General features: G+C 33.2%; 1 protein-coding gene across 2 annotated transcripts; it reads right to left on the reverse strand.

The window, feature by feature from the left end:
* Window positions 1–894: 894 nt before the first annotated feature.
* LOC110383982 (uncharacterized) lies at window positions 895–16,539 on the reverse strand. Of its 2 annotated transcripts, none has more exons than XM_021344981.3 (6): window positions 16,276–16,539; window positions 6,687–6,795; window positions 4,734–4,846; window positions 4,124–4,237; window positions 2,992–3,092; window positions 895–2,381 (listed from the first exon to the last, which is right to left on the reverse strand). In XM_021344981.3, exons 1-6 carry the CDS (start codon window positions 16,312–16,314, stop codon window positions 2,207–2,209), a joined length of 651 nt encoding a protein of 216 aa, XP_021200656.3. In that variant the 5' UTR covers window positions 16,315–16,539; the 3' UTR covers window positions 895–2,206. The 2 variants fall into 2 exon arrangements, with proteins under 2 accessions (XP_021200656.3, XP_021200655.3); XM_021344980.3 differs by having other exon boundaries at window positions 4,734–4,876.
* Window positions 16,540–21,941: the final 5,402 nt, after the last annotated feature.

Below are 21,941 nucleotides of genomic sequence, written 5' to 3' on the forward strand. Positions count from 1 at the left end.
ACTGGGTTGAGGAGGTCAGCTGCTGGGCACTCGCTCCTTGTAATTACTGGTACTCCGCTATATACATACATATACCTATCCGGTTGGTTAGAATGGCAGCCAAATGAAACATGCCATCCCCAATACCTATAGTTGGGAAAAGGCTAGGCAGATAATGACAATAATTGCATTCCCCATTTCTTCAATCTTTTAGTCTGCAGTCACGACTGGAGAGATCAGGTTCAGCAGGACCGACTGCTTAGTCGGCCGACAGTTTATTTGGGCTCATAAATCAGTATGGAAATAAATAGGGTATTTGGCCGGTATCAGACCTACTGAAAAATTTGATTGAATGCACGACACGCCATCGGGCCAACTGTCGGCCGACTGTTTAGTCAGAGCAGATAGGTACCTACTGTAAGTTTGATGAAAGCCGCCAATTGACCTCACCTGATTTATTTAGTAATAGGTACATATTTTCCATATGTGATTTTAACATCTGAATACCTGGGTAGGTAGGTATATTGCAGATATATTTGACTATCATGCTTTTATATAAAGGTCACTATCGCGTACCTTACACGATTTATAAACTGGCGTGAATTTTAATTACTTGGTTCAAGAACCAACAAAGTAGGTAGGTATTTGGCAATTAATGTAGTAGGTATCTTATTCAAATGAGTAGCTATGTGAATAATAATTCTCGCAATAGGCAACATATCAATATTAAGATCAAAATCTCACGTAACGAGTGGTTGTTGTTTATAATTATTTCATTTAGCATAGAACCGTATGTACCTATGTAATAAAATAAAGTAGGTACCTACCCATGTTTAACTGTCAGCATTAAGCCGTGGTAAATAAATGTGAAGGTCGTGTCCACTTAGTTTACGTTCAAGTAACATGAAAAACCAGTTTTAATTGATATTCGTTTATTTTTTATTTTTATCTAGACAATGTTTATTCTTAGAAATGACTATCGGTAGGTTATCGATATTTCACAGGTGTATAATGTATCCAAGTATTTTTAGATTGACAACTATTATCATGTTAATATAAACAATATAATGCTTTTTTCACAATTTTGTCACAAGTTTAATATGTCGTGTCACTTACATTGCTACAAAATTTCCAAAAACTTCAATATTGTACAAAGTGTACCTACCTATGTAATGTTGGTATTTTTTAATCGTTTATAACATTAGCGTACAGCAATGTATGTTTGAATTATCATTTTTAATCACTTAATTGATGTCACATACAAATACATTGAAATAATTACATGAATTTATATATGTAAAGCAACCCATATTTTTTTTATAATCTCGTTTATTCATTTATAAACATATTCATTACATTTTTAAATATTAAATATATTACCGACATAAAATAAAAATATTTAAAAATATAAAAAACAGGTGGCCGCCGATATCGGGCACAGGGTCAAAGGAGTAGGTAATTCAGAGAAGATCAGCCCCTTGATCCAATCGCCTAACGAGAGCCTAATGAGGAGTTGAGTCGAGGCTCTTGCCTATTAGACCATTGGCCGTAACCGGCACATAACAGTCGAGATACTTTTTTTTATTTGCATCCCATATTTTTTATTATTATTGTTATATTCCCATACATAAAAGTACTTTTATGAAATGACTTATTAAATAGCCTCTTAGCCATGTTTAGTTTCGGACCTAAGTCTTCATTTGCTTTCAAAACTGATATTTTGAGACTGCAATTTGTAAGAATTATGTGGACCAGATATATTTATTTACTCAATTGTATACGCAAAATATAAATACTCAAAATGCTATACATCATAGCAAGTATAGAATTATGCTACATAATAATCAGTTAGGAAGTTGTGTTGTTGTAAGATCTTCTAATAATTCTCTTTATTATACAAATATGTACATTCAAAATTGCCAACAATAACTGCCTATACAGTATATGTACAACAGTTGGCATCTATCATTGATTTAATTAACAAATGATTTATTAATTCAGCTAAAGTACATAATGTTAGTAACTGACATTAGGACTTATTATAACACATTTCAAGTCCAACATAAGTTCTACATGATAACATTTACAAATAACTCACAACAGCCTAGGAATTGTTGTACACGATATATAATATTTATAGTGGGTTTCGTTCTATATGCAGAATTGGTCTAAACAAAGTTCTTCGGTCCTCATTCTAATATAAATTAGTTATGGTTTAAGTATTGGTTTAAGTCAAAACTTGTCTGGCGACACAAGCGCAACAACTGGGCACTTTCAGTTTTTTCTCCACTTTTCCACCATTGCTAAGCACGTGCATGTTGCGATACACATACTTTTGTTTGCACCGGGCCTCGTATCCCTTTGCGAAATAAGCAAATCCTAAACACGGATCACCGTCGGTACTGAAATCAAAAGAGAAATTATGTTAGATAACTGGCTACTTTACATTATTTTGTACAATAAAAGCATCGATCCTGGACTCGGATCAAATGTGACTATGATCCAGCGAAATTCATCAGTCCCTAATAGTCACATTTTTACATATTCTTGATATCGTAAGTAGAGCCAATTAGGTGCCAATTAGTAGCTTCTTATTAAATTGATTCTAATAGTCATATTGCGTGTGAAAGGTTTTTGAAACAATCATCAAGTCAAATAAATTACCTACTCGCCTACTGGCCATGACTTTTGCAGCAAATTGCAAACTTATGATAATATGCACATATAAACTTTAGTTTATAATTTTAGATCATTTGTTTATTAAATAAAGTTTTGTTTGATGATTTTTTTAGTCTTTGTTACAGCAAAGACTGAAACTGATTTATAATACGCTGACACTGATTTATATTTGTATTCGAAAATAGATTTTCTGGGAAAAACTTCTTTTTTACGGATAATCTCTGTAGGTTTCTATCAGGGTGCACTATACTGTCATGTGCCATAGTAAAATGCATAATTTAATCCAATGACTTACTTACTCTAACCTAATGAGAAAAAGTGCTCTTTACTTACTCGCAAATCTCTACTCTGAAACCCTGAATAGGATCCTCTTCTTTATTGAGCACCACATGCCAATTGCCTGAAGCGTCTACCGCAGCTTTCGGGTATACAACCTGGAAATTATATCAAGAAATTATGAATTTAAACTAATATTATAAAGAGGGAAAAGGACAATGGACGATTCCGGTCCAAATGTCCACCACTAACGAGACCTATATGGCTAGATAGCCCGTTAAATGTAGAACATTTTTTGTTATGAGAGTAAAAAAAAATATAATGCCAGAAAAAAGTTATAGCAAAATCAAATAAAACATTTTATAGATTTTTTCAATTTCAATTTTTCAATTACGATTGGATTTTCGTACTTTCTGTTACTTCTGACAAAATAGAATTGTTCATTATAAGAGAGAAGACACCACCAGTTACATCCAACTTTCTTAGATCCAGGAATCGCTGAGTATATTCAAGCACTTCTGGCGCCTCAATTGGTTAGTGATTCGTACATCCATCGGGCAAAAAAATATGGGCTATTTATATGCAAATGTGTGTTACTCATCTTAGTTTTAGATAAAATGCGGAAATCTTAGTGGAATAAAATAAAAAATAATAACGATAACATACAAAAACTACCGAAAATTAAGAATACAGTTTTGGCTATAACTTTTTTTCGGCATTGTTTTTTTTTTACTTTCTTAGTAAAAGTTACTCTAAATTAAGTGAACTATTTAATTATATAGGTCTCGTTCGTGGTGGACATTTGGACCAAACTTCATACATTCTTGCCCAATCTCCTTTGTTTGACTGTAATGGATAAAATCAAAAACGACTGGACCAATTTTTTCACCATTAGGAAGCTACAATATCTGCGAATGATACAGGCTATAATTTTATCTCGGTGCGGGCAGTAGTTCCCACGAGACGTGAGTGAAACCGCGGGATAATACTCAATAAAGTAGCACAATTGTAATTATTTGTTTGGACACAATATTGTCGTCAATCCAGATGATTATAAGTTAGAGTAACATGTGAGGATGATTGCAAAAAGTCTGATGCTCTGCGCGATTGCCTTGGTTAATTCGTCTTTGAAAAGCTGTTCTTGCATTTCCATCAATGTTTCAACTTATGAGCACATTTATACACTAACCTTTTCTTGAATATTGCACAGCTCGATATTGTCTTCCATGGGTCCTACTCTTTGGGCGATGTCTGGAACATCAGGCAAGTCAAGGTTGTCAGTTTCTTTCGTTAACTCTGGAGTCTGTAAAGATATACAAAGATGGTTAATTATGAATTCTTAGAAAAAGCAGGCAATTAAGAATCTTAAGTTTTAGGACTATGACTAGTTTTATCACATACTTATCACATATACTTATGACAAATCTACGATCACCTTCACGTTAACTACCTATGGAAATTAATAACGAGAGCCCTGGACACATACCACAAGTTAAATCTTACTTCGGGTACCAGTGTTCAACAAAATTATTGTAATGTAAAGATTGTTATAACTGACGTGTGTTTTCCCTTGTGTGGTCCTTTTTTTGAGACAATAAACTAATTTATCTATTTTATTCTTATTAAAAAGGGTTTGATAAGAAAACTTAAATGTTTTCATGCTGTGTCTATCGCATTATATTGTACGCTATGCTTGCATTGATTTTGCTTGGTCCATTGGAATTAACAGTAACAATTGTAAATGGCCATTAATTAAAAAAATATATATACCTTACGATTGAAACTAAACAGATTCTCACCTCTGCTATAATTTTTTCCACTTCCTCAGTTGGGTAGTTGGGAACATCGTCACATATACCGATCTTCTTGCAATGATCAGGTATTTCCAATTCTATGTCGCCAGAAGTTAGACCTGGAAATACGATTTGGTCGTTACTTTCACCTGAAACATTAAAGGTTCCATTAGAATTGAAGCCGGCCTTTCACTATGGGATATAATATAATATGTATTACATCCTGAGATATAATATTTAATCGGTCGTCATAGATTTTGAAAAAATGTTTATAGTCTGGGATGTAATATAGATGTATATTATAGCACAGTGAAGAGTATGAAGAGCGATAAAATATTATATCTCAGGATGTAATATATATTATATTATATCTCATAGTGAAAAGCCGGCTTTACAACTTGGTTATTGAATATAGGTTCACTTACAAACGTTCCGTCAACTACATAACTACAAAATAATAAGTATGTGCCAAGAAAAAGTGTATGGAATGATAATTATTATATCTCAATGTTATGGTTACCAGTGTTAAAAAAAACACAATAACACATCCGTGTTACAACAGTGTTTTTTTTTTAAAAACATGGTTCAATTTAACGTTAAAACCGGAAACATTGCGGTTATAACATAATTTGCAAATGTAAATTAGCCTTTTTTTGTTTAGCTAGATGAGTTAGTTTTTTCCGGTGTTCAAGTAAACGAATGAAGATGCAGGTTTTATGAATCCTACAGAAGTCATTCCTTGCTCTCAGAGTAAATGAGTCTTACTGAATGAGTGGGTATTTATTTCTTCTTTTTTTAAAGAAAGGCATTACAATAAGCAGTTTAATAAGCAGTCTGTTAGCACAATAGTTTTGTTACCTAATCCTAACTAACCTACTAAGTATTTGACGACGCCAGTTGTCCTTCATTACTTAAAGGTATTTATTTTCTAATTAACCATTTTAATACAAGCTAAATAAATGCAAAACCCAAATTCGATAGTTCCGAATATACCTACGCGTATATTTCAGCTTCATACCAAAATTAGAATGAAAAACCTCACTTTTTCCTGCAGGTTGGCTGACTGCAGGTAGATACTCAATATTATATTTTCCATTTCATTAATTTCCTGTGTATTTTAAAAAATTAACATGGTATGTATATAATTTATTCATTAAATGTTACTTAGTCATACTAATCATCCCGTACGTACCTTCTCTGTGTTCGAGAACATTTAATTAAATATATCAAAACAGTGATACAATTCATTAAAAATTAACGTCATCGAATTATCGCTGGCACACGCCGATAAGCTAAAGCATCGGGTTGACCATATGCAGCTCGTAAAAGGAGGAAATTAGCGTCAATGACGCCAGTGCTAAAATAATCTTTGCATTGCGAGCCATGTAAACGTCCGGCCTTGCATGATGCAGTTAGATCGAAATTATGTGCACCTCGGTACTTAAAGGTGAACATCTTCTCAACGTAAACTAATGTTTCTAATATTATATTATTTACCGAGGCGAGGTATAGCTTTGTGACTTTATCGTCTTTAAATTAAAGACAGCAGAAAAGTAAAATACAGATTTTTTAAAATTTTTCATTGAAAACCCTTTTAATCCCTCACGCACTTAGACAAGTTGATTTTTTATTGCTAAGCACGGCGTGTTACTTTTAGTCTTTTTAATTGATTTTAATTGTTAATCATAATAACAAGGAAAGGTCACTGCAGAATTATGGAATATTCATGGGTTGCCTTATAGTTACGTTTTATTTTTGTAATTGAGTAAGTAGTTAGTTATTTGGTAATCTTTGAATGTATAAAAAGTGCCCACCACCGAAAACTTATGCAAATCAATCACTTGCAAAAGATAAATCTTGCCGATCATTAAAATTACAGTTTTGTAATCATTATTTCACTTATTTTCCTTGTAAAAAAGATCACGTAATAACAAATCTTCCCTGTTCTCTTTGTCTTACCTGTTCTACTTTGTAAGTTTACAACTTTAGTTCCATTTTGAGTGCGTGTCAGTGGTAGTTGAGCGTTCGCTTGTAAAGCGTGCTTGCATTTGTAGGCAGATGCTGATATCTGAAAATGAAAAATGCCTTTATTAAAGTAGGTGTCTATAGCCGCGGTAAAATTCAGCGTTTAATTATTTCTGTGAATAACCAAAGTAGGTGTAGGACTCATACATACAATAAATGCACGTGTGGAATCAACCATTTGATAACTTGTGGGTGATAGTATTAAAGGGAAAACTTTTATGATATACCTATGTGAACTATGGTTGAAATGAAAAAACTACAATTTAATGCGTGTATAATACACATGTTGTGTGTCACACTTCTTCGTATCAGTGCAACCTTAATCTACGAGGTAACTGACCATGAAAGTTAACGATTGTAGTCTTAAAAGTAAACAGTAGGTGCCTGTTATTTATGGATTCCGCGTACTTATAAAAATAATTGCTGCAGAAATTAACCTGGAATATTTTATAATGATAATATTCAAATGGGCCTCACAGTTCGAGGCTCTCTTCGTGACATGAACTGAGAGGAAACTGATACTATAGTTTGTCCTTTTGCATTTTAAATACCTACATAAAAAATAATCACCTTAACATGTGTTAAAACCATTACCTACAATTATTTTTTTATGGGATTTTTCGTGATTTAAAGAACACATAATTCCCTCAATATCTAGTTAATTTGCTTCGTCAAATATTCTTGTGGGCGGATTGGCAGATATATGTAATTTTATGCAAATTTTCTTATATATAGGTACCTACTTATGTTGATCTGAGCTTAAGTTTTCGTAATGTTTGCAATATGCAGTACAAATCGATTTCTAGGAACTCGCCCAAGGTTGATTTTGACAGCGGCAAATCTTTATGAGCGTAAATAACAAAAGCAGGTAAATGTACAAGTAAAATATCGAGATTAATTAATACTGGCGCCATGGCTTCGGACGCGAACTCCGAAACTGGTATTTTTGCACGTGATTATCGTTTTTTGAGAATAACTGTGTGTAACAAGAAATTCGGTAATAAAGTTCCAAAATAAAACTGAGATATCTTTAGTTTAGTACCTACTTATCGGTTACGTCGTCAGTTACTAATTTATTGACCGTGTAATAATAACTAATTAGCAGCTCAGTTCTAAGTTTGAACACGTTTGGAGAGGAGAATAAAGGGTTGCCTATGTCCACCCCTTGAAGTTATATGATTATGGAATTGAACTTAGGTACTGAAGGTTTCTTACTTAAACCAGGTGAAGTAATACATAAAGGTGTGTAAGTAACTATATTCACGTCAGTCCGCTTTTATCTACACGACTGTAGATCAAAGGGCTAAGTGGGGCCAGGGACATACAACGTTCAGAAATAAGGTCATTTCTCTGATATCGACCTGCATTTATAAATGCACGATATAAATAGGTACTTATCCAGGGTTGGTTGGAAATTGTACCTTTTTGATTTTTTTTATAATATCATTTAGTGATTAGAGTAGTTCAATAAGACAGCTTTACGTTTTGCATCAAAAAGGCGACAATAGCGTGTTAAGATTCATATTCCATAATATTATTCTGTGCATACAACTATAGGGAAATCCTCACCGCCAGAATTATACAAGACGAAACAAAACTCCTCGTGCGTGTGGGTTTCAAGCGGAATAAATTCAAATCACCGTTGTTTGTAAACAGGTGTGGCGAATTAAAGCCAAGCTGACAATTCGACATAGTTACTACTACAGCTGAAGCGAAAACTAAACGTTTTATTTATTTACCAGCAGTTTTTCCCGCATCCCGTGACAACTACTTCTAGCACACGGATAAATTAGCAAAGTTTTTGGCATATTCCATTCAGTAGGTACCTAGTTTGTGAAAAATGAATAAATAGTCAAGTCAGAAAGCCAATCTTACCAAGGGGTATCGGGATGAAGGATGTCAAATTCTCTAATGCAAAACACTGATACTCAGCTGATTTCAACATTAAAAAAGGCACTTAGATCAGTGAAAATTATTTTAACTTTCCAAGATGCCTTTATTGAAACACAGCTTTATCAAAAATTAGAGCAGCATTATACCCTCGCTCTGTGAGCCAGTTAAAGTGAGAGCGGATTGTCTTGGGCAGTTCCACTTTCTATTTGGTTTAGTTTCAGAACTAAATACCAGGTACAGATAAATCAGGGAAACCATTATTTTCGAATAGGTATATTAGATTTAATTTACATTACTGATGATAAGTACCTAAGTTAACACAAAATACTACCGATAGCTACGGAATGCAATTCCATTGCCAACCTAATGCCTATGTTAACGCTCTATTAAAGTTAAAAAATTCACACACTCGGGTTTTTTGGAATTTTACAAATGATTATTCTGTGTAATGAATGCTTTGGGTACCTACTTATGAGTTGTTACGAGTTTTGGCAATGACGCCATAATGGTACCTGTCTCATTATAGTCCATTAAACACTGCTAACTGTTGACAGACCAATCATAACACTTATCAATATTTTATCAGCTCATGACCTCGGTGTAACTACTGTTGTGCTTGTAAACATAAAAAATACAACAATGTATTTACTTCGGTCTATTTTCTCTTTTTGTTATAATTAATAGGATATATTTTATCGCCACGGTCATTAACATATGTACTCGTATTATAACTAGGTGCTGCGCGTTACCAGATTACCTACTATTGTTAAGCGGTAGCCTAACCGATCAATTAAATTGCACAATATTGCAATAAACATTTAAGACGCTCAAAATTGCGCATCTTCAATTTTGGGTATAAATTCAACACATGAGCACTATTCGTATCTAATATTGCGCAATTTATTTTTTTAACGTCCAGCCTGCCTCTAAAACAGCAATCCTAAAATTTTCTCGACATTGAATGAGACGGAGCAGAGTTTAATTTTTATAAATAAGTATATATGTAGTAATACAATAATGGACGCATCTTGAGGTTTATTAGTTCTACGAATTATGACGTTGCAATTCCCTTTCAATCCCTGCTATTGAACAAAAAATATTTTAGTATTTTAGGATATTAATATTTCATTTAATATTCAGTACCAAAATAAAATACAAAAAGAAAAATCCAACACAAATGACTATAAAATAAATATTCATAAAGTTAATACCCTAGACTAGTTATGGCCATTTACAGGCGTGTAGACGGTTTTCCAACTCAGGCTGGTTTTTCCGAATCGAATTTAATGTGATTTCAAAACACGGTTTAAGTCAGTGAAGCCTGCATTTTATGCTAACACGTGTTAGGTCAGGTTCTAGTTCATTAACCTATTAAGCAGGTATGTTGTGTTAATTCATAAATGCAAACGATTCGGATTTTACATTAAAACTACCTATGAGAAAACGTTGTGTGCAACCAATACATCGTAGTTTGTATAAATGTTCAATGGAAAGTATGATACTTTTTAAACCTATTGAATGAACTGTATATGAATATAAATATGTTTTTAATGAACCCGATTTTCTGTTTTATATTTTCAATGTTTAATACATATGTTAAATATATTTCTATTGGTAGGTATCACTTTGTTTAAAATTACATAAGTTATTTTGTTCTAAAATTTCATAATTAAGTATAATCGTTTGTCAAATTTTAATGATGTAAGCGTTCGATAAAAATGATACCTAATAATTCAAAAGAAAGTAGCAACATTCTTTTGGCATTCTCTGATGGCGTAATTTATGCTGATATCAGGAAACTACGAGTTTACAAATGACTCGTAAATTAAGAATAAACTTAAAAAGCAATTAAAACAGTTTTGCTCATTCAGTGTCCGCTAGACAATAAATATTTATAGAGACTAATTAAATATAATTGTTAATTCATTGACTTGTAACCTGCTTCTAAGCTACGTAATGAAGATACGTTAGGTGGGTAATACATTAGACTTTTTACTGTTGAATGGCGAGTCCTTTTTGTACTGTTTGAATTTAAATTGAATAGAATAGATATCACTTGAAAAATAGGTTCCAGGTACCAGATTTTACATGGAACAACTGCTTATAAAACTAGTGGTTGGACTTTCAAGCTTGTGACTATTGTTACGACTGTCGTACCTTTACAACGCTACTGACAATGCCGTATGCGTAGCGAAATATTGGGCCTCTAAAATTTAAGTTGCCATCGACTCGCCAAGAAGAAGAAGACGACTGTCGTGTGATATTCTAATGGCACCGGGACTCACAATGCAACTAGCAATCACTTAAAACAGTCTAATAAAATATACCTACCTAAAAACCTTTCAAATTTTAATAAAAGTATGATCTGTCTAATCGTAGCAAACCCAATAACAATTATGCAATTTAATTTAATTGCGAATAAAATGATATTATAATTACGAAACATACAAGACGAGTGTTTGCCAGCCGTTTTAATGGTTATGGATATTTTTATTTAGCCAATATAAAATAATGGAGAGTGCCATTAATATTCGTTAGATAGTATCGAATTGTAGAATTAATAAATTGCTGAATATATTATACTTAAAATGCTTTGCGTTTAGAACTTTTTTCGTGTCATAACTCTACACAAACGAGGAAAAATATTTCGGCACATAATTACACTGTGATTTCTGACTAAGCACAGAAGAATTACATAGCATGTTATACATGATAAGTTGAGGCATTTTTTGTCACAATAGGTAGGTACAATAATTATTTATTATTTTGCATTCTGTGCGAATTTGTTGACTTGTTGCAACGTTTTCGCTAATGTTTGCTAGAACAAGTAGACGAGGACAGCTGTAGTGTAACAGATTGCGGCAAACCGGTGCGGTGGAATCTTGCCTTTACTTTTTCAAAACTTAAATAACCAGAATTTTAAAACTTTTAAAATAATAGCAACCTTAAATATGTACTTAGCTGATTTGGTAGTATTTACTAAATAATTTCTTTGAACTCATTCATAATTGTAATTCAAGTTGTAATTTTATTTGGCTATAACAAAGGCTTAGGTTTTTAAAGGATATTTTTGCGGTAAAATATGGCTTTCTACCACGTACGCGTCATTATTGACGTCGTTATTGTTATTTACAGAGAATAACCAAAATATTATAGGAAGGAAATTACCTACTTAATTATATAATAAAAGGAAAAACAGTTTTATATTCATTTACGAAATTATGTCATTATAATTTATGATTAAATTTCCAAATTGAAGAGAATGAATAACAATTAAAAATGATTTTCAAAACTTATGGAATATTTGTGGTTTTGAAAATGCAGACAAATAAGGGGAATACTTTATGATGATGCATGCATGTATCTTCAATGCCTATAGATGACACAAATTCGTAATTATATACAAGCATATAACAGCGGCAAACGTCATTGGGAAATCCAAATGTTTAACGAAACAAGTACGATGCCTCGAGGGTGACAATTACTTGCGAGACAAACTATGACTTTTTATGTACTATAAGTATTTTTCCCAACTGAAGACACGTTTGAATTACAGGAAGTTTTCCTCTCAACCATACAAAATACAACAACACAATGTTAACCGTGGCGACGATGAGTTGATGAAGTCAATATAAAATTGTATTTTTATCACAATTGAATAGAGTAACCTAGCATGATGATGGCATCATAACGTTATAATTACTGTATCAAACCTCTTTGTATCTACAAGCAAGATTATTATCACAATAAAGAAGCTAATAATTCGATAGGATAATTATTCTTAAGATACCTGTGTTAACTTATTCTTGACGTGTGTGAATTGCAAATATTGACAAATTAAAATAGCGTTTGCCACTCCCGCTGTTTTTGGTAGGCACACCTATTCGCTTAAACGCAAATCTGTAATTATCAAGTTTTATTGACGAGATTGAGTCCTACTTCATATTATTCTCATGTAACTATGTATTTAAAATATTTATATCTACCTATGATTCGAGATTTAGACCTCAATTTTAACCTTTATAATTGAACTCCCTTATGAAAATGAATAATTAAAACGATTTTTTCCTTACATATTTTCAATTCTGCAGCTTTCCTCTATCTTGTTTCTTCTGATCCAACATGACTTTTGTTTTGTTAATTCATCTTAGGATTTTTCCGAACTTAGTTTTGAAACTATCCCGTATTATAGCAATCGTCTTGCGTGTCCCTTAAGCCCCTTACTAAACCATTATTTTTCTCTATTCTCAATTGATTTACTCTCGCAGGTACCTACTTGGCGTAGGAAGATAACGTCGTTCAGTTTATTAATACATACATTTATTCAAATCATATTTATGTTGGGAAAACAGGTTTAACTTCCTTTTGGCTTCCATATTGACGATCAATGTATAAACGTGTGGATCATAATAATTAACACAGTACCTACTGATGTATTAAAAAATATACATTATAATATCTATTTATGCTACATTGTTTTTTGACGAGACTACACTAGTATACTTCCGCTAGCGGTTTCAATTGCATCTTGTGGGAACTACTAAGCGCACCCGAATAAGCAGAAGCCTATGTAGGGAGTCCTTCCTCGGTAAATGGATTTATTATTTCATTTATTTTACACCTGAAAGAATTTTTCTCTTTCCAGTAGTTTTGAGATTTATGTTCAAGCACAAAAATGGTGTTGGTAGTACCTAGATCTCTGGGGAGAGACTCAAGCTTACACCGTGTACCAAATAATTGTCACAAATTGATCCGTAAAATATGCTCTATTTTATATTGTTGCTGCGTAGACGAAAACGCTTTCTCAACAGTTTTAATTAATGAATTTCTCTTTTCATTGATATATTTTGAATGAATAACTTCTTAACAAACCGGCTTAGCGTGGGGAATACCTCTCATAAACTGTTCGTATCTTGAACAACTTATTTATAGAATTATTCGTTACTGATATTATTTAGATGAGATTGATTAGCATTTATTTATAGTTTTTTTCCAAGTTACAGTTTTATGGCGTTTGTATTTCCCATTCAAGTTTTTATCTACTTATTTATGGCCACAGGGATGGTGTGATGTGGGAAACTCGAAATCATTTAAACTACTTCTGTATTTCTGATGATAGTCGTGTAATTTACAAGTAGAGATAATATACGTTAAAAGAATGAAAATGAGTCACGTTTGGAATCACAAAATGGGAATAATTTATGACTCACCGAATAGTACCTAAATCAGCTCAAAAACCCTAGCCCAAACTACGTAACGATACTTTTTTCTCTTTTATTTTTTGCGTGGCTGCAAGTTTGTTCACCTGACCGACCTTAGTGATAGGGATTTTCTCGAATCTGGTGGACCATTCTCTTACATAGAATTCTCTCAATATCTATCAGCATAGACAGACAGAGTATAGTATGGGCTCTTAGTACTAGCATATAGATATTACTTTATACCCAAAATAAATGATCAATTTACATAACATAACGTGCATTGTCAACTCTTGTTATATGGTTTTATTTTCTTATATTGTGCTATAGAACTTGCTTGGACCAAATTGAAGTATTTGTTCTGCCCACGCCTATTTTGACTTTACAAAATAAAAAATTCTTGCCTGCCTCGGATAGATAACTTTAGGTACTTTTCCTAGTGAGATGCATTTTCCTAGTAAGTAGACATTGCATAAATGTATGCTCTAGGAAAACTGCATTGAAAAACATGGTCACAGATAAGAAGACTACAATAGTACTACGTTACAAGTTACGAGTGTTAATAATAATTTGTTAGGAAAAGCAAGCAGAAATAATACGTCAAGTCCTTTGCATAATAACTGTTCCTATTATTATCAACGTGTTTGAAATTCCTGTATTATTACTTTATAAAGGCAGTGCTAAGTAATACAAATACGGTCTTTTAACAGTATGACCTAGCATATTAGGCATGGTTATCAATTTAGCAGTGTACTGCTACGTCAACCGTAGTAGAAATCTATGTTTTAAAATAGTATCTTTTTGTTAGTTCCAAAACAAATGTTGGATGCTCTTATTGAGTTAAATTAAGTTAAAATCAAGCATTGTTTCCAGATTTTCGCGCTACGTTATAAAGGCATTTAAATCTAGATTCGCCCACTATGCAAAGCAACATTAAACATGACTAATCTTCTCTATATTAGGACATAATAATCTGTAGCGTGTCTGTTAAGCATCTTATTTGACATTGTGTAAAAGCGTCACTCTGATTGTTTTATTTTTCATTGCTTACAAACTGACGTAATTATCACGTCAAGTACTAGACCTTAATTTACCAGTCAAGCCGGCTTCCTTGTCTCGCAAATATATTTAGTGGTTTCATCAACAATCATTATGGTTTTATTCTATGAGTGCTCGATTCATGTCTGTTTTTATTTATTCAATTATTTGACTCTAGATACAGATGCTATTCAAGTATCATTTCATAGACCCAAGGAACAAACAGACACGAAAATAAGTTTTAGAGGGTAACTTACGACATTATTATCATCCACTTTTTGGCCCCGGAGTAAGTGTTAAAAATAAACCTAAGCTGGGGAAAACTCGTATTTCTAACTGCCTGGACTCATCTCTCATCTCTCACTGGACTCATAATATAAATTAATTCAAAAGGTTTCATTATGCCTTCGATCCTTCAGCATGTTCATGGTTTACCAAGCTGATAAGACTTTATTAATACTATAACATATAATAACCATTAATATTACAAACCATATATGCTTATTAAAAGGAATAATTATTAAATGTGTTACACATTTAATTAATAGCTAGGTACATGATTCATGTCCATAATAGGTATATTTTTTTCCAATGTTCAGTTTTATTTTAGAAGGTTTTGATTTCAGAAGTCAAAACCTTAAGTATTTGCTATCTAGTTCCCCATGCTCTATATTAGTATCAATAATTAAAGGTGACTATTATTTTGGCAACGATTAGTATTCATTGACCTACGGGATGATCATTATCAATCATCCACAACAGCATCGAGTTTATGAAACATTTTGACGTTTTATAGGTACCTAGTATGTTTATTTATTTCCTAGTGATTCTTTGGCCTAGCAAGATTTAAAAAAAGTTAAGCCGTGTCTTCCTTCACTTACCTAGATAGAACAATAGAAGGTTAATTATACAGTAATTAATTCAGATTGCACTCGATATCATCGTTCGTGCATCGTCATTAGCCGCGCAGTAAAAGTGACTACTTTTACTTTCATGACATTGCCGTTATGAACACACTTATCAAAAGTATAAGTAAACTCGGATTCTATTGTGAGGAAACAAAACAATTGTGATTATTCACCTGTTAAGTAATGATAACAGCTAGCCATAAATATCAATATCCGGGAAATCCATTAAAATAAACTGTGCAAAAATAATTAATATATTTAGTACACATAGGAACAGCAATATATAGGCAGAGAAAAAATTTAATTATGCTTATACTTGATTAGCATAAATATATTTTGACATGTGTAGTAATTTTTGTTTATAAATCATAAAACAGCACAGTCTTGTTAGATTAACTATGATATCTGAACACATAGTAAAACATAATAGCAAATGCCTTGTTGACATATCATAACAAATTAATTTAAACCTCAAAATATACTCACGATAGCTATCCCAAGGAGCAAGTGTAGTGTCCAGGCCATTGTAATGCAGTTGTAGCACTCAAAACATAATTTTTTACAATTCCGGCCTCAACGGGTAGTGGTCACTCAATAATTACATATCGAACAGCGACACTATTTATGTGTTCATGTGACGTAGGCATGCGGTTTAAGCAAAACACCGATATCGATTGAAGCGGCACGTACAACTGTTTTCGCAGCTCGATGTCAACTGGCGTGCACTGTTCAACTGTGCGGCCTGGTTCAAGACGTGTCGTCGCGTTGTCATACGGCCACTATCTTGAGAACCTTCCACACACTTGTAAAATACCTTCATCGCCTTAGAAATTACACAAAAGAGAGAGGCGAGGAAGACCTGCTTATATTGGATGCTTGTAAGGACATCCTTCTTTTCGATTTTAATACTACTGTTGACCTATTCACTTTCCAAGTTCAGAGGCCAGTCATCCATTTATGTGGTACCTATTATATCATTTTTTGTTAAGGTAAAGAAATTAATCTAGTTCTCACGAAGATAAAAATGTACGTATGACGTTGCCTTGAGGTTGTTCTGAAAGGTTCAGCCGTAAAAAATGTTTTATTGCTATATATCTACTGCTTACATTCCTGCTTCCGCCAGTGGTTTCACCCACCTTTCATGGGAACTAAATACCTTCTTTATGCACCCGACTAAAAAGTAAGCTTTCCTCGATAAAGGCTATCGAAGACTGAGATAATTTTTCCAATCGGACTATCTATACGTATCTTACTTGACATTTAGTATTTCAAAATAATATGTTAAACTAAACTAGTATTACCTCCTAAGTTCCTTTTAAAAATAATTGTAAAGATTTTTTCAGATCAGACTCATCGTTCCTGAGACTACCGCTCTGTCAAGCTGGCTTTTGACTGGGATATGATATGGTATGTTACATCTTGAGATATTTATGGTTAAATATAATACGGTTGTATTATGATAAAATATTTCGTCATACATTTTGAAAAAATATTTACGTTTTTTTTGTATGCTAATCTCAGCAACTATGGGTCTGATCTGAAAATATCCTTCAGTATTACCTTCATAGCTCAACTCTGCCCAGCTAGGTATTTTATTAGGTACTAGCTTTTGCCCGCGACTTCGTTCGCGTGGAATAGTGGCATCCGGCAGATTTTTGGTTTGAACAATAGATGGCGCTGTATGTCCGGAATAAATTGTATTTTTTTTTGTAATAAAAACTATCCTATGTCCTTCTCCTAACTCTAAACTACCTCCCTGCCAGTTTTCAGCTAAATCGGTTCAGCCGTTCTTGAGTCATAAGTGAAGTAACTAACACGACTTTCTTTTATATAGGTATATAGACTACTACATATTAGTATAGTGTAACAAAGGACGATGGGCGTTTTGGTACCCTGTCCAACAGTGTTGAATCTAGTACCATTGCGTAGGTCTTGGCAAGGCAAAAAATGTTTACTATGACGACTAGTCCCAAATACTTGTCCATTTCGTGTGACATCGACTAATAGAATGTGTAATGTTCATAAATCATCAACGTAGATGTAGTTCTTAAATCCAACTGTATTGAATAAAAACTGGTAAAGTAACAAAAAAACAGGAATTTGGCCTTCTTAGAATGTTTGCCTACCGATTGCTTTAAAAAAAGATTGTGCAAACCTTTGCAGTTCACGCAGAACTAGCGTATGTATTTGATGAAAGTCTTTCAGTATTTACAATCAATTGAGGTTGAAAAGTCAGGAGTCAATCTTGCTCCTCAAGAGGTGCTGAGATTATGATGAATTTCTTCTTAAAAAAAGATGACTAGAAATGTTTTGAACTTTTGTCAAATCAGATGACGATTGTGTTTCCGTAGTATGACTCCATAGACTATTACAACCTTTAGATTATGATAGAGTGTACCTCAAACAATGTAAAATGTCTGTTAACTGAGTTTAAAATTATTACACTGACGACATATGCCTCTTAATGTATTTGCATATATGGATGACATACTTGTTTCTATGTCGATTCAATTTTATCATTACTTGGATCGGACAGCTAATTGAGGCAAGCCCCATAGTTTTTATTATTCTTCACGTAAATACCTTTTTAATGATATATCATTCGTTACCGTTGGAGCAGGTACCAAATCCCATACAAAGTGCCCATTGTCCTTTTTATATTATTACATGAAATGTCAATTAAGGAACGTAGCTAATTGAAATTTCGAATACATATCTTTTGAACCTTGTTAATGTGACGATTAATGCTTGCATTTTAGTTATTTTGTCATCAACACGATTTCTGTCGAACGAGTCTGTTTTGTCCAACATTGTAGTAGTCAGCTAAAATACAAACAGTAAATCGGAAAACTTGGTAACGGTTTTACCATTCCTCTGAAGTTATCAAAATTTTGATTGGTTTGTTGGACACTTGTACTAAATTTGTAGGCAATAACAATTCAGATAGCAGGGCCAATTTCATAAGAGTTGTTTTCAGAAAAATAGGTGTTACTTCGATTGTCTTTGATTTTATATTTGAATTTAATGTCGATATAATAAATAACTTAAATATCGATCACGTCCTTCCCTATTACAGGAAATTATCCTTAATTATTGTAATAAATAATAATTTAAATAGGTTAGTAACGCATTACATTATTTTTATCTTAGGTATACGTACTTATTTTTATACAGGTTTAATTAGTTGCATTTGTCATGATATATTTAATGCATTTTTATGTAATTAACAAACTTCCCTTAACGCTACCTAATTTTTAAAGGCAAAGTCAAAGGATTCATTTGCAAATGAATAGTTACATAAATATTGCCTATTCTAAATTGTGCCAAATATTTTTTTTCCCCATTACTTACATTTACAATAGGGATTACCTACCCACTAAATACATATAATTTTATAGGTAATGTCATTTTATTTTTACGTACTTAATTATTATGTTCTTTCGATGAAATATTCAAAAGCTTTTGTTAATTAAACATCTTCTACTGAGCTTTTTCCCAACTAAATATGTTGGGATCGGCTTCCAGTTTAACGGGATGCGGCCGAGTACGGGTGTTTTACAAGGAACGACTGCCTATCTGACCTCCAGTTATACGGAGAACCCAATATCCCTTGGTTAGACTGTTGTCAGACTTATTGGTTCTGACTACCCGTAAAGACTGCCAAGGATGTTCAACGACAGCTGGGACCTACAGTTTAACGTGCCCTTAGAAACACAGTCATTGGTATCCAAGATATACATATAGAAAGTACATACAAACTTACAAAAGTTGCATTGGTATTTGCCTGAACTGGAATCGAACCCGCGGACACGTATTTGAGAGGTTGGTTCTTTACCACTAGGCCACCACGCTTTTTATTTTATTTATACCTATAACTCTTCTTTATTCATACATAATATTGAAGAAGACAATATACGACGCTCTAAAATTTCGTTTATTCTTCACATGAAATAATTATTATAATATTATACAAGCTTAGTAGCTCTGCTATTGATTAATTTCATGTGCAAAATACGATGTAAAATTCCACAAGGTCGCTTGCAATGCAAAGTTGATAATCGGTAGGATTCTGTTGTCTTTGTAGATACGTTAAAACCTAGGTTAGTAATCTCCAGTCTTTGTTCAAATGTTAGCCATCAGAGACTTGCGTAATAACTACTGTCAAATTGTTTTGGTGGAATCCCGGTGGTATTCTGAACTTTTTGTTCGTCTGTTGCGAAGATAATTAACCCCACAGCACAACATTAGACACGCGATCCAAAATTATCATATCTTGTGTTGCTTCAGATACTAAGTTCCCAGAGCGATTTGATGTAAAACAGAAGTTCAATTCTAACTTTACGACAGTAGGTTATGCACCCGTAGGGTGTCATTCAAATGTATAAATTATGACACAAGTATTTCCCTAACAAGAGTTATGGTAATGTCCATGTTTAAACAATGTTAGTATTCGGTTCATTAGCTTGTTCATATTTTATCGGAGATCAGCATGTCTCTAAGATAAGACAGTACCCTACTTGCAGCAATGTAAATTGACTTGCAGTGAAATTATACGACCGGCGAGTATTTATCGTGGCACTTATCAGAACATTAAGTCAATAACGCCGTCCGTTGCCGCTTATCTGGGTGAAAGTTTTGCAAATTGGCTGGTGACCAAGCAGAACCAGTTCTAAGCCAAAATCGCAGCTTTTACCATAAAGCGGCCATATTATTTGCAAAGATCACGACATCCATGCAGTATCGATAGTATACGATCTCGTAAGTAGGTAGTACTAAACCCTAACACAAGGTTAATAAACTAACGCCTTCAAACATTGTTGTTGTAGGTTTTTGGCCTCTCCCACAAAGTTGTAAACTAAATGCCATATAGAGTTCTTCTCATAGACAAGAATAGATAGGTTAGTAAACTAGTGATTTTAGTTAGGCCAAAACCGAAATACCTATATCATTTGAATGCCTTTTTGATGCGTGAGTAAATACGTGCTACTTTTCTCAACTAAGATATAACATCGGTATTTGTGGTGTTTCTTGATTTTGAATAATTTTGATAATAGAACATAAAACATTTTTCAACATATTGCGTGTTTTTATTGATAACATACATAGCGCCTGGCATAAAGTCACTACATGCCCTTAGCGTGTTTTGTTTTTTGGACTCATACCACATATAGGTACCTCGTTATACATATGTCACGCATTGCCAATCTCTCAACAGTAGTGAGATGGATCATCTTATAATACGCTGGTAAATGTGTACAACAATAACATTCGTAATCTTACTGGTTTCAGTATTTAATTCCTACATTTTCCTTTATTGAGGTTTACATACTCTTATGTCATTTGCGGCAGTTATTCAAGTATCTAACAGTTTCCTTAACCGCCAGTTATAGACGATTCAAACAATCAAATGATTAAAATATTATTTATAAAGCGTTTAATTTCGAAAGTCTAATTTACTTAAAGCAGAAGAAAAACATTTTCTTTATACAACATTTGCTTTATGCAAAGGGTATCTTTAGATACTTTTTGTAGATATTTGTAGTGCTCATATATTAAGGTTTTGACTAGTTTTGTTTTAAAGACAAATTGAAAGTTAGGAAAGTATATTAAATATTTTTCAACGCTATTCCTATTGACGTATTTTTAGGCTCAGTCCTTGAGGCTGAACTGTGGCGAAGTATATTAGCGCCTGCGCGATCTAACACTGCAGCGTTTCGTCTAACAACGCCATGCGGTGTTTAATTTTCAAGTGACACATTCTCCCTAGAATCTAACTTCCAATCCCATTAAAATACCCCATACAACTTTACTGGGACTATTTCTAGTTATTTCCAAAATCCCTCTACTTCCCTTAAGGGAAGGCCGGCAAGGTACTTACGACTCCTATGGTCTTCCGAAGTGTCCATGGTGATCTGATTGCTTGGTCGCAATTGTTGAAATGTGCTGAAATATTTACCTTTTCTTGTCCACATAGTACCTATATAAACTCATCCAATTTACAGTAAAATCAAAGTAAGTTGGTTATCCATTTATATTCGCAATAGTGCTTCTAAATTATGTCTAATTTCATTTACATAAAAAAAATATTCTAAGTTCATTCAAACTAAGGTTCGTTTAACATCGGATTACAAATAAACTTAAAGTTAGCGCAC

Source organism: Helicoverpa armigera, chromosome 12, assembly GCF_030705265.1.
Source record: "Helicoverpa armigera isolate CAAS_96S chromosome 12, ASM3070526v1, whole genome shotgun sequence".
In the NCBI taxonomy this organism is placed as follows: domain Eukaryota; kingdom Metazoa; phylum Arthropoda; class Insecta; order Lepidoptera; family Noctuidae; genus Helicoverpa; species Helicoverpa armigera.

What these genes read in the sequence shown, in the direction of transcription:
- LOC110383982 (XM_021344980.3), bottom strand. Translation starts at nt 16,314, where the DNA reads ATGGCCTGGACACTACACTTGCTCCTTGGGATAGCTATC. An exon ending in AAACTTACAAAGTAGAACAG is followed by an intron (nt 4,877 to 6,686) that starts GTAAGACAAAGA and finishes TTAATGTTTCAG; the next exon opens with GTGAAAGTAACGACCAAATC. An exon ending in TGTGCAATATTCAAGAAAAG is followed by an intron (nt 3,093 to 4,123) that starts GTTAGTGTATAA and finishes TATAATTTCCAG; the next exon opens with GTTGTATACCCGAAAGCTGC.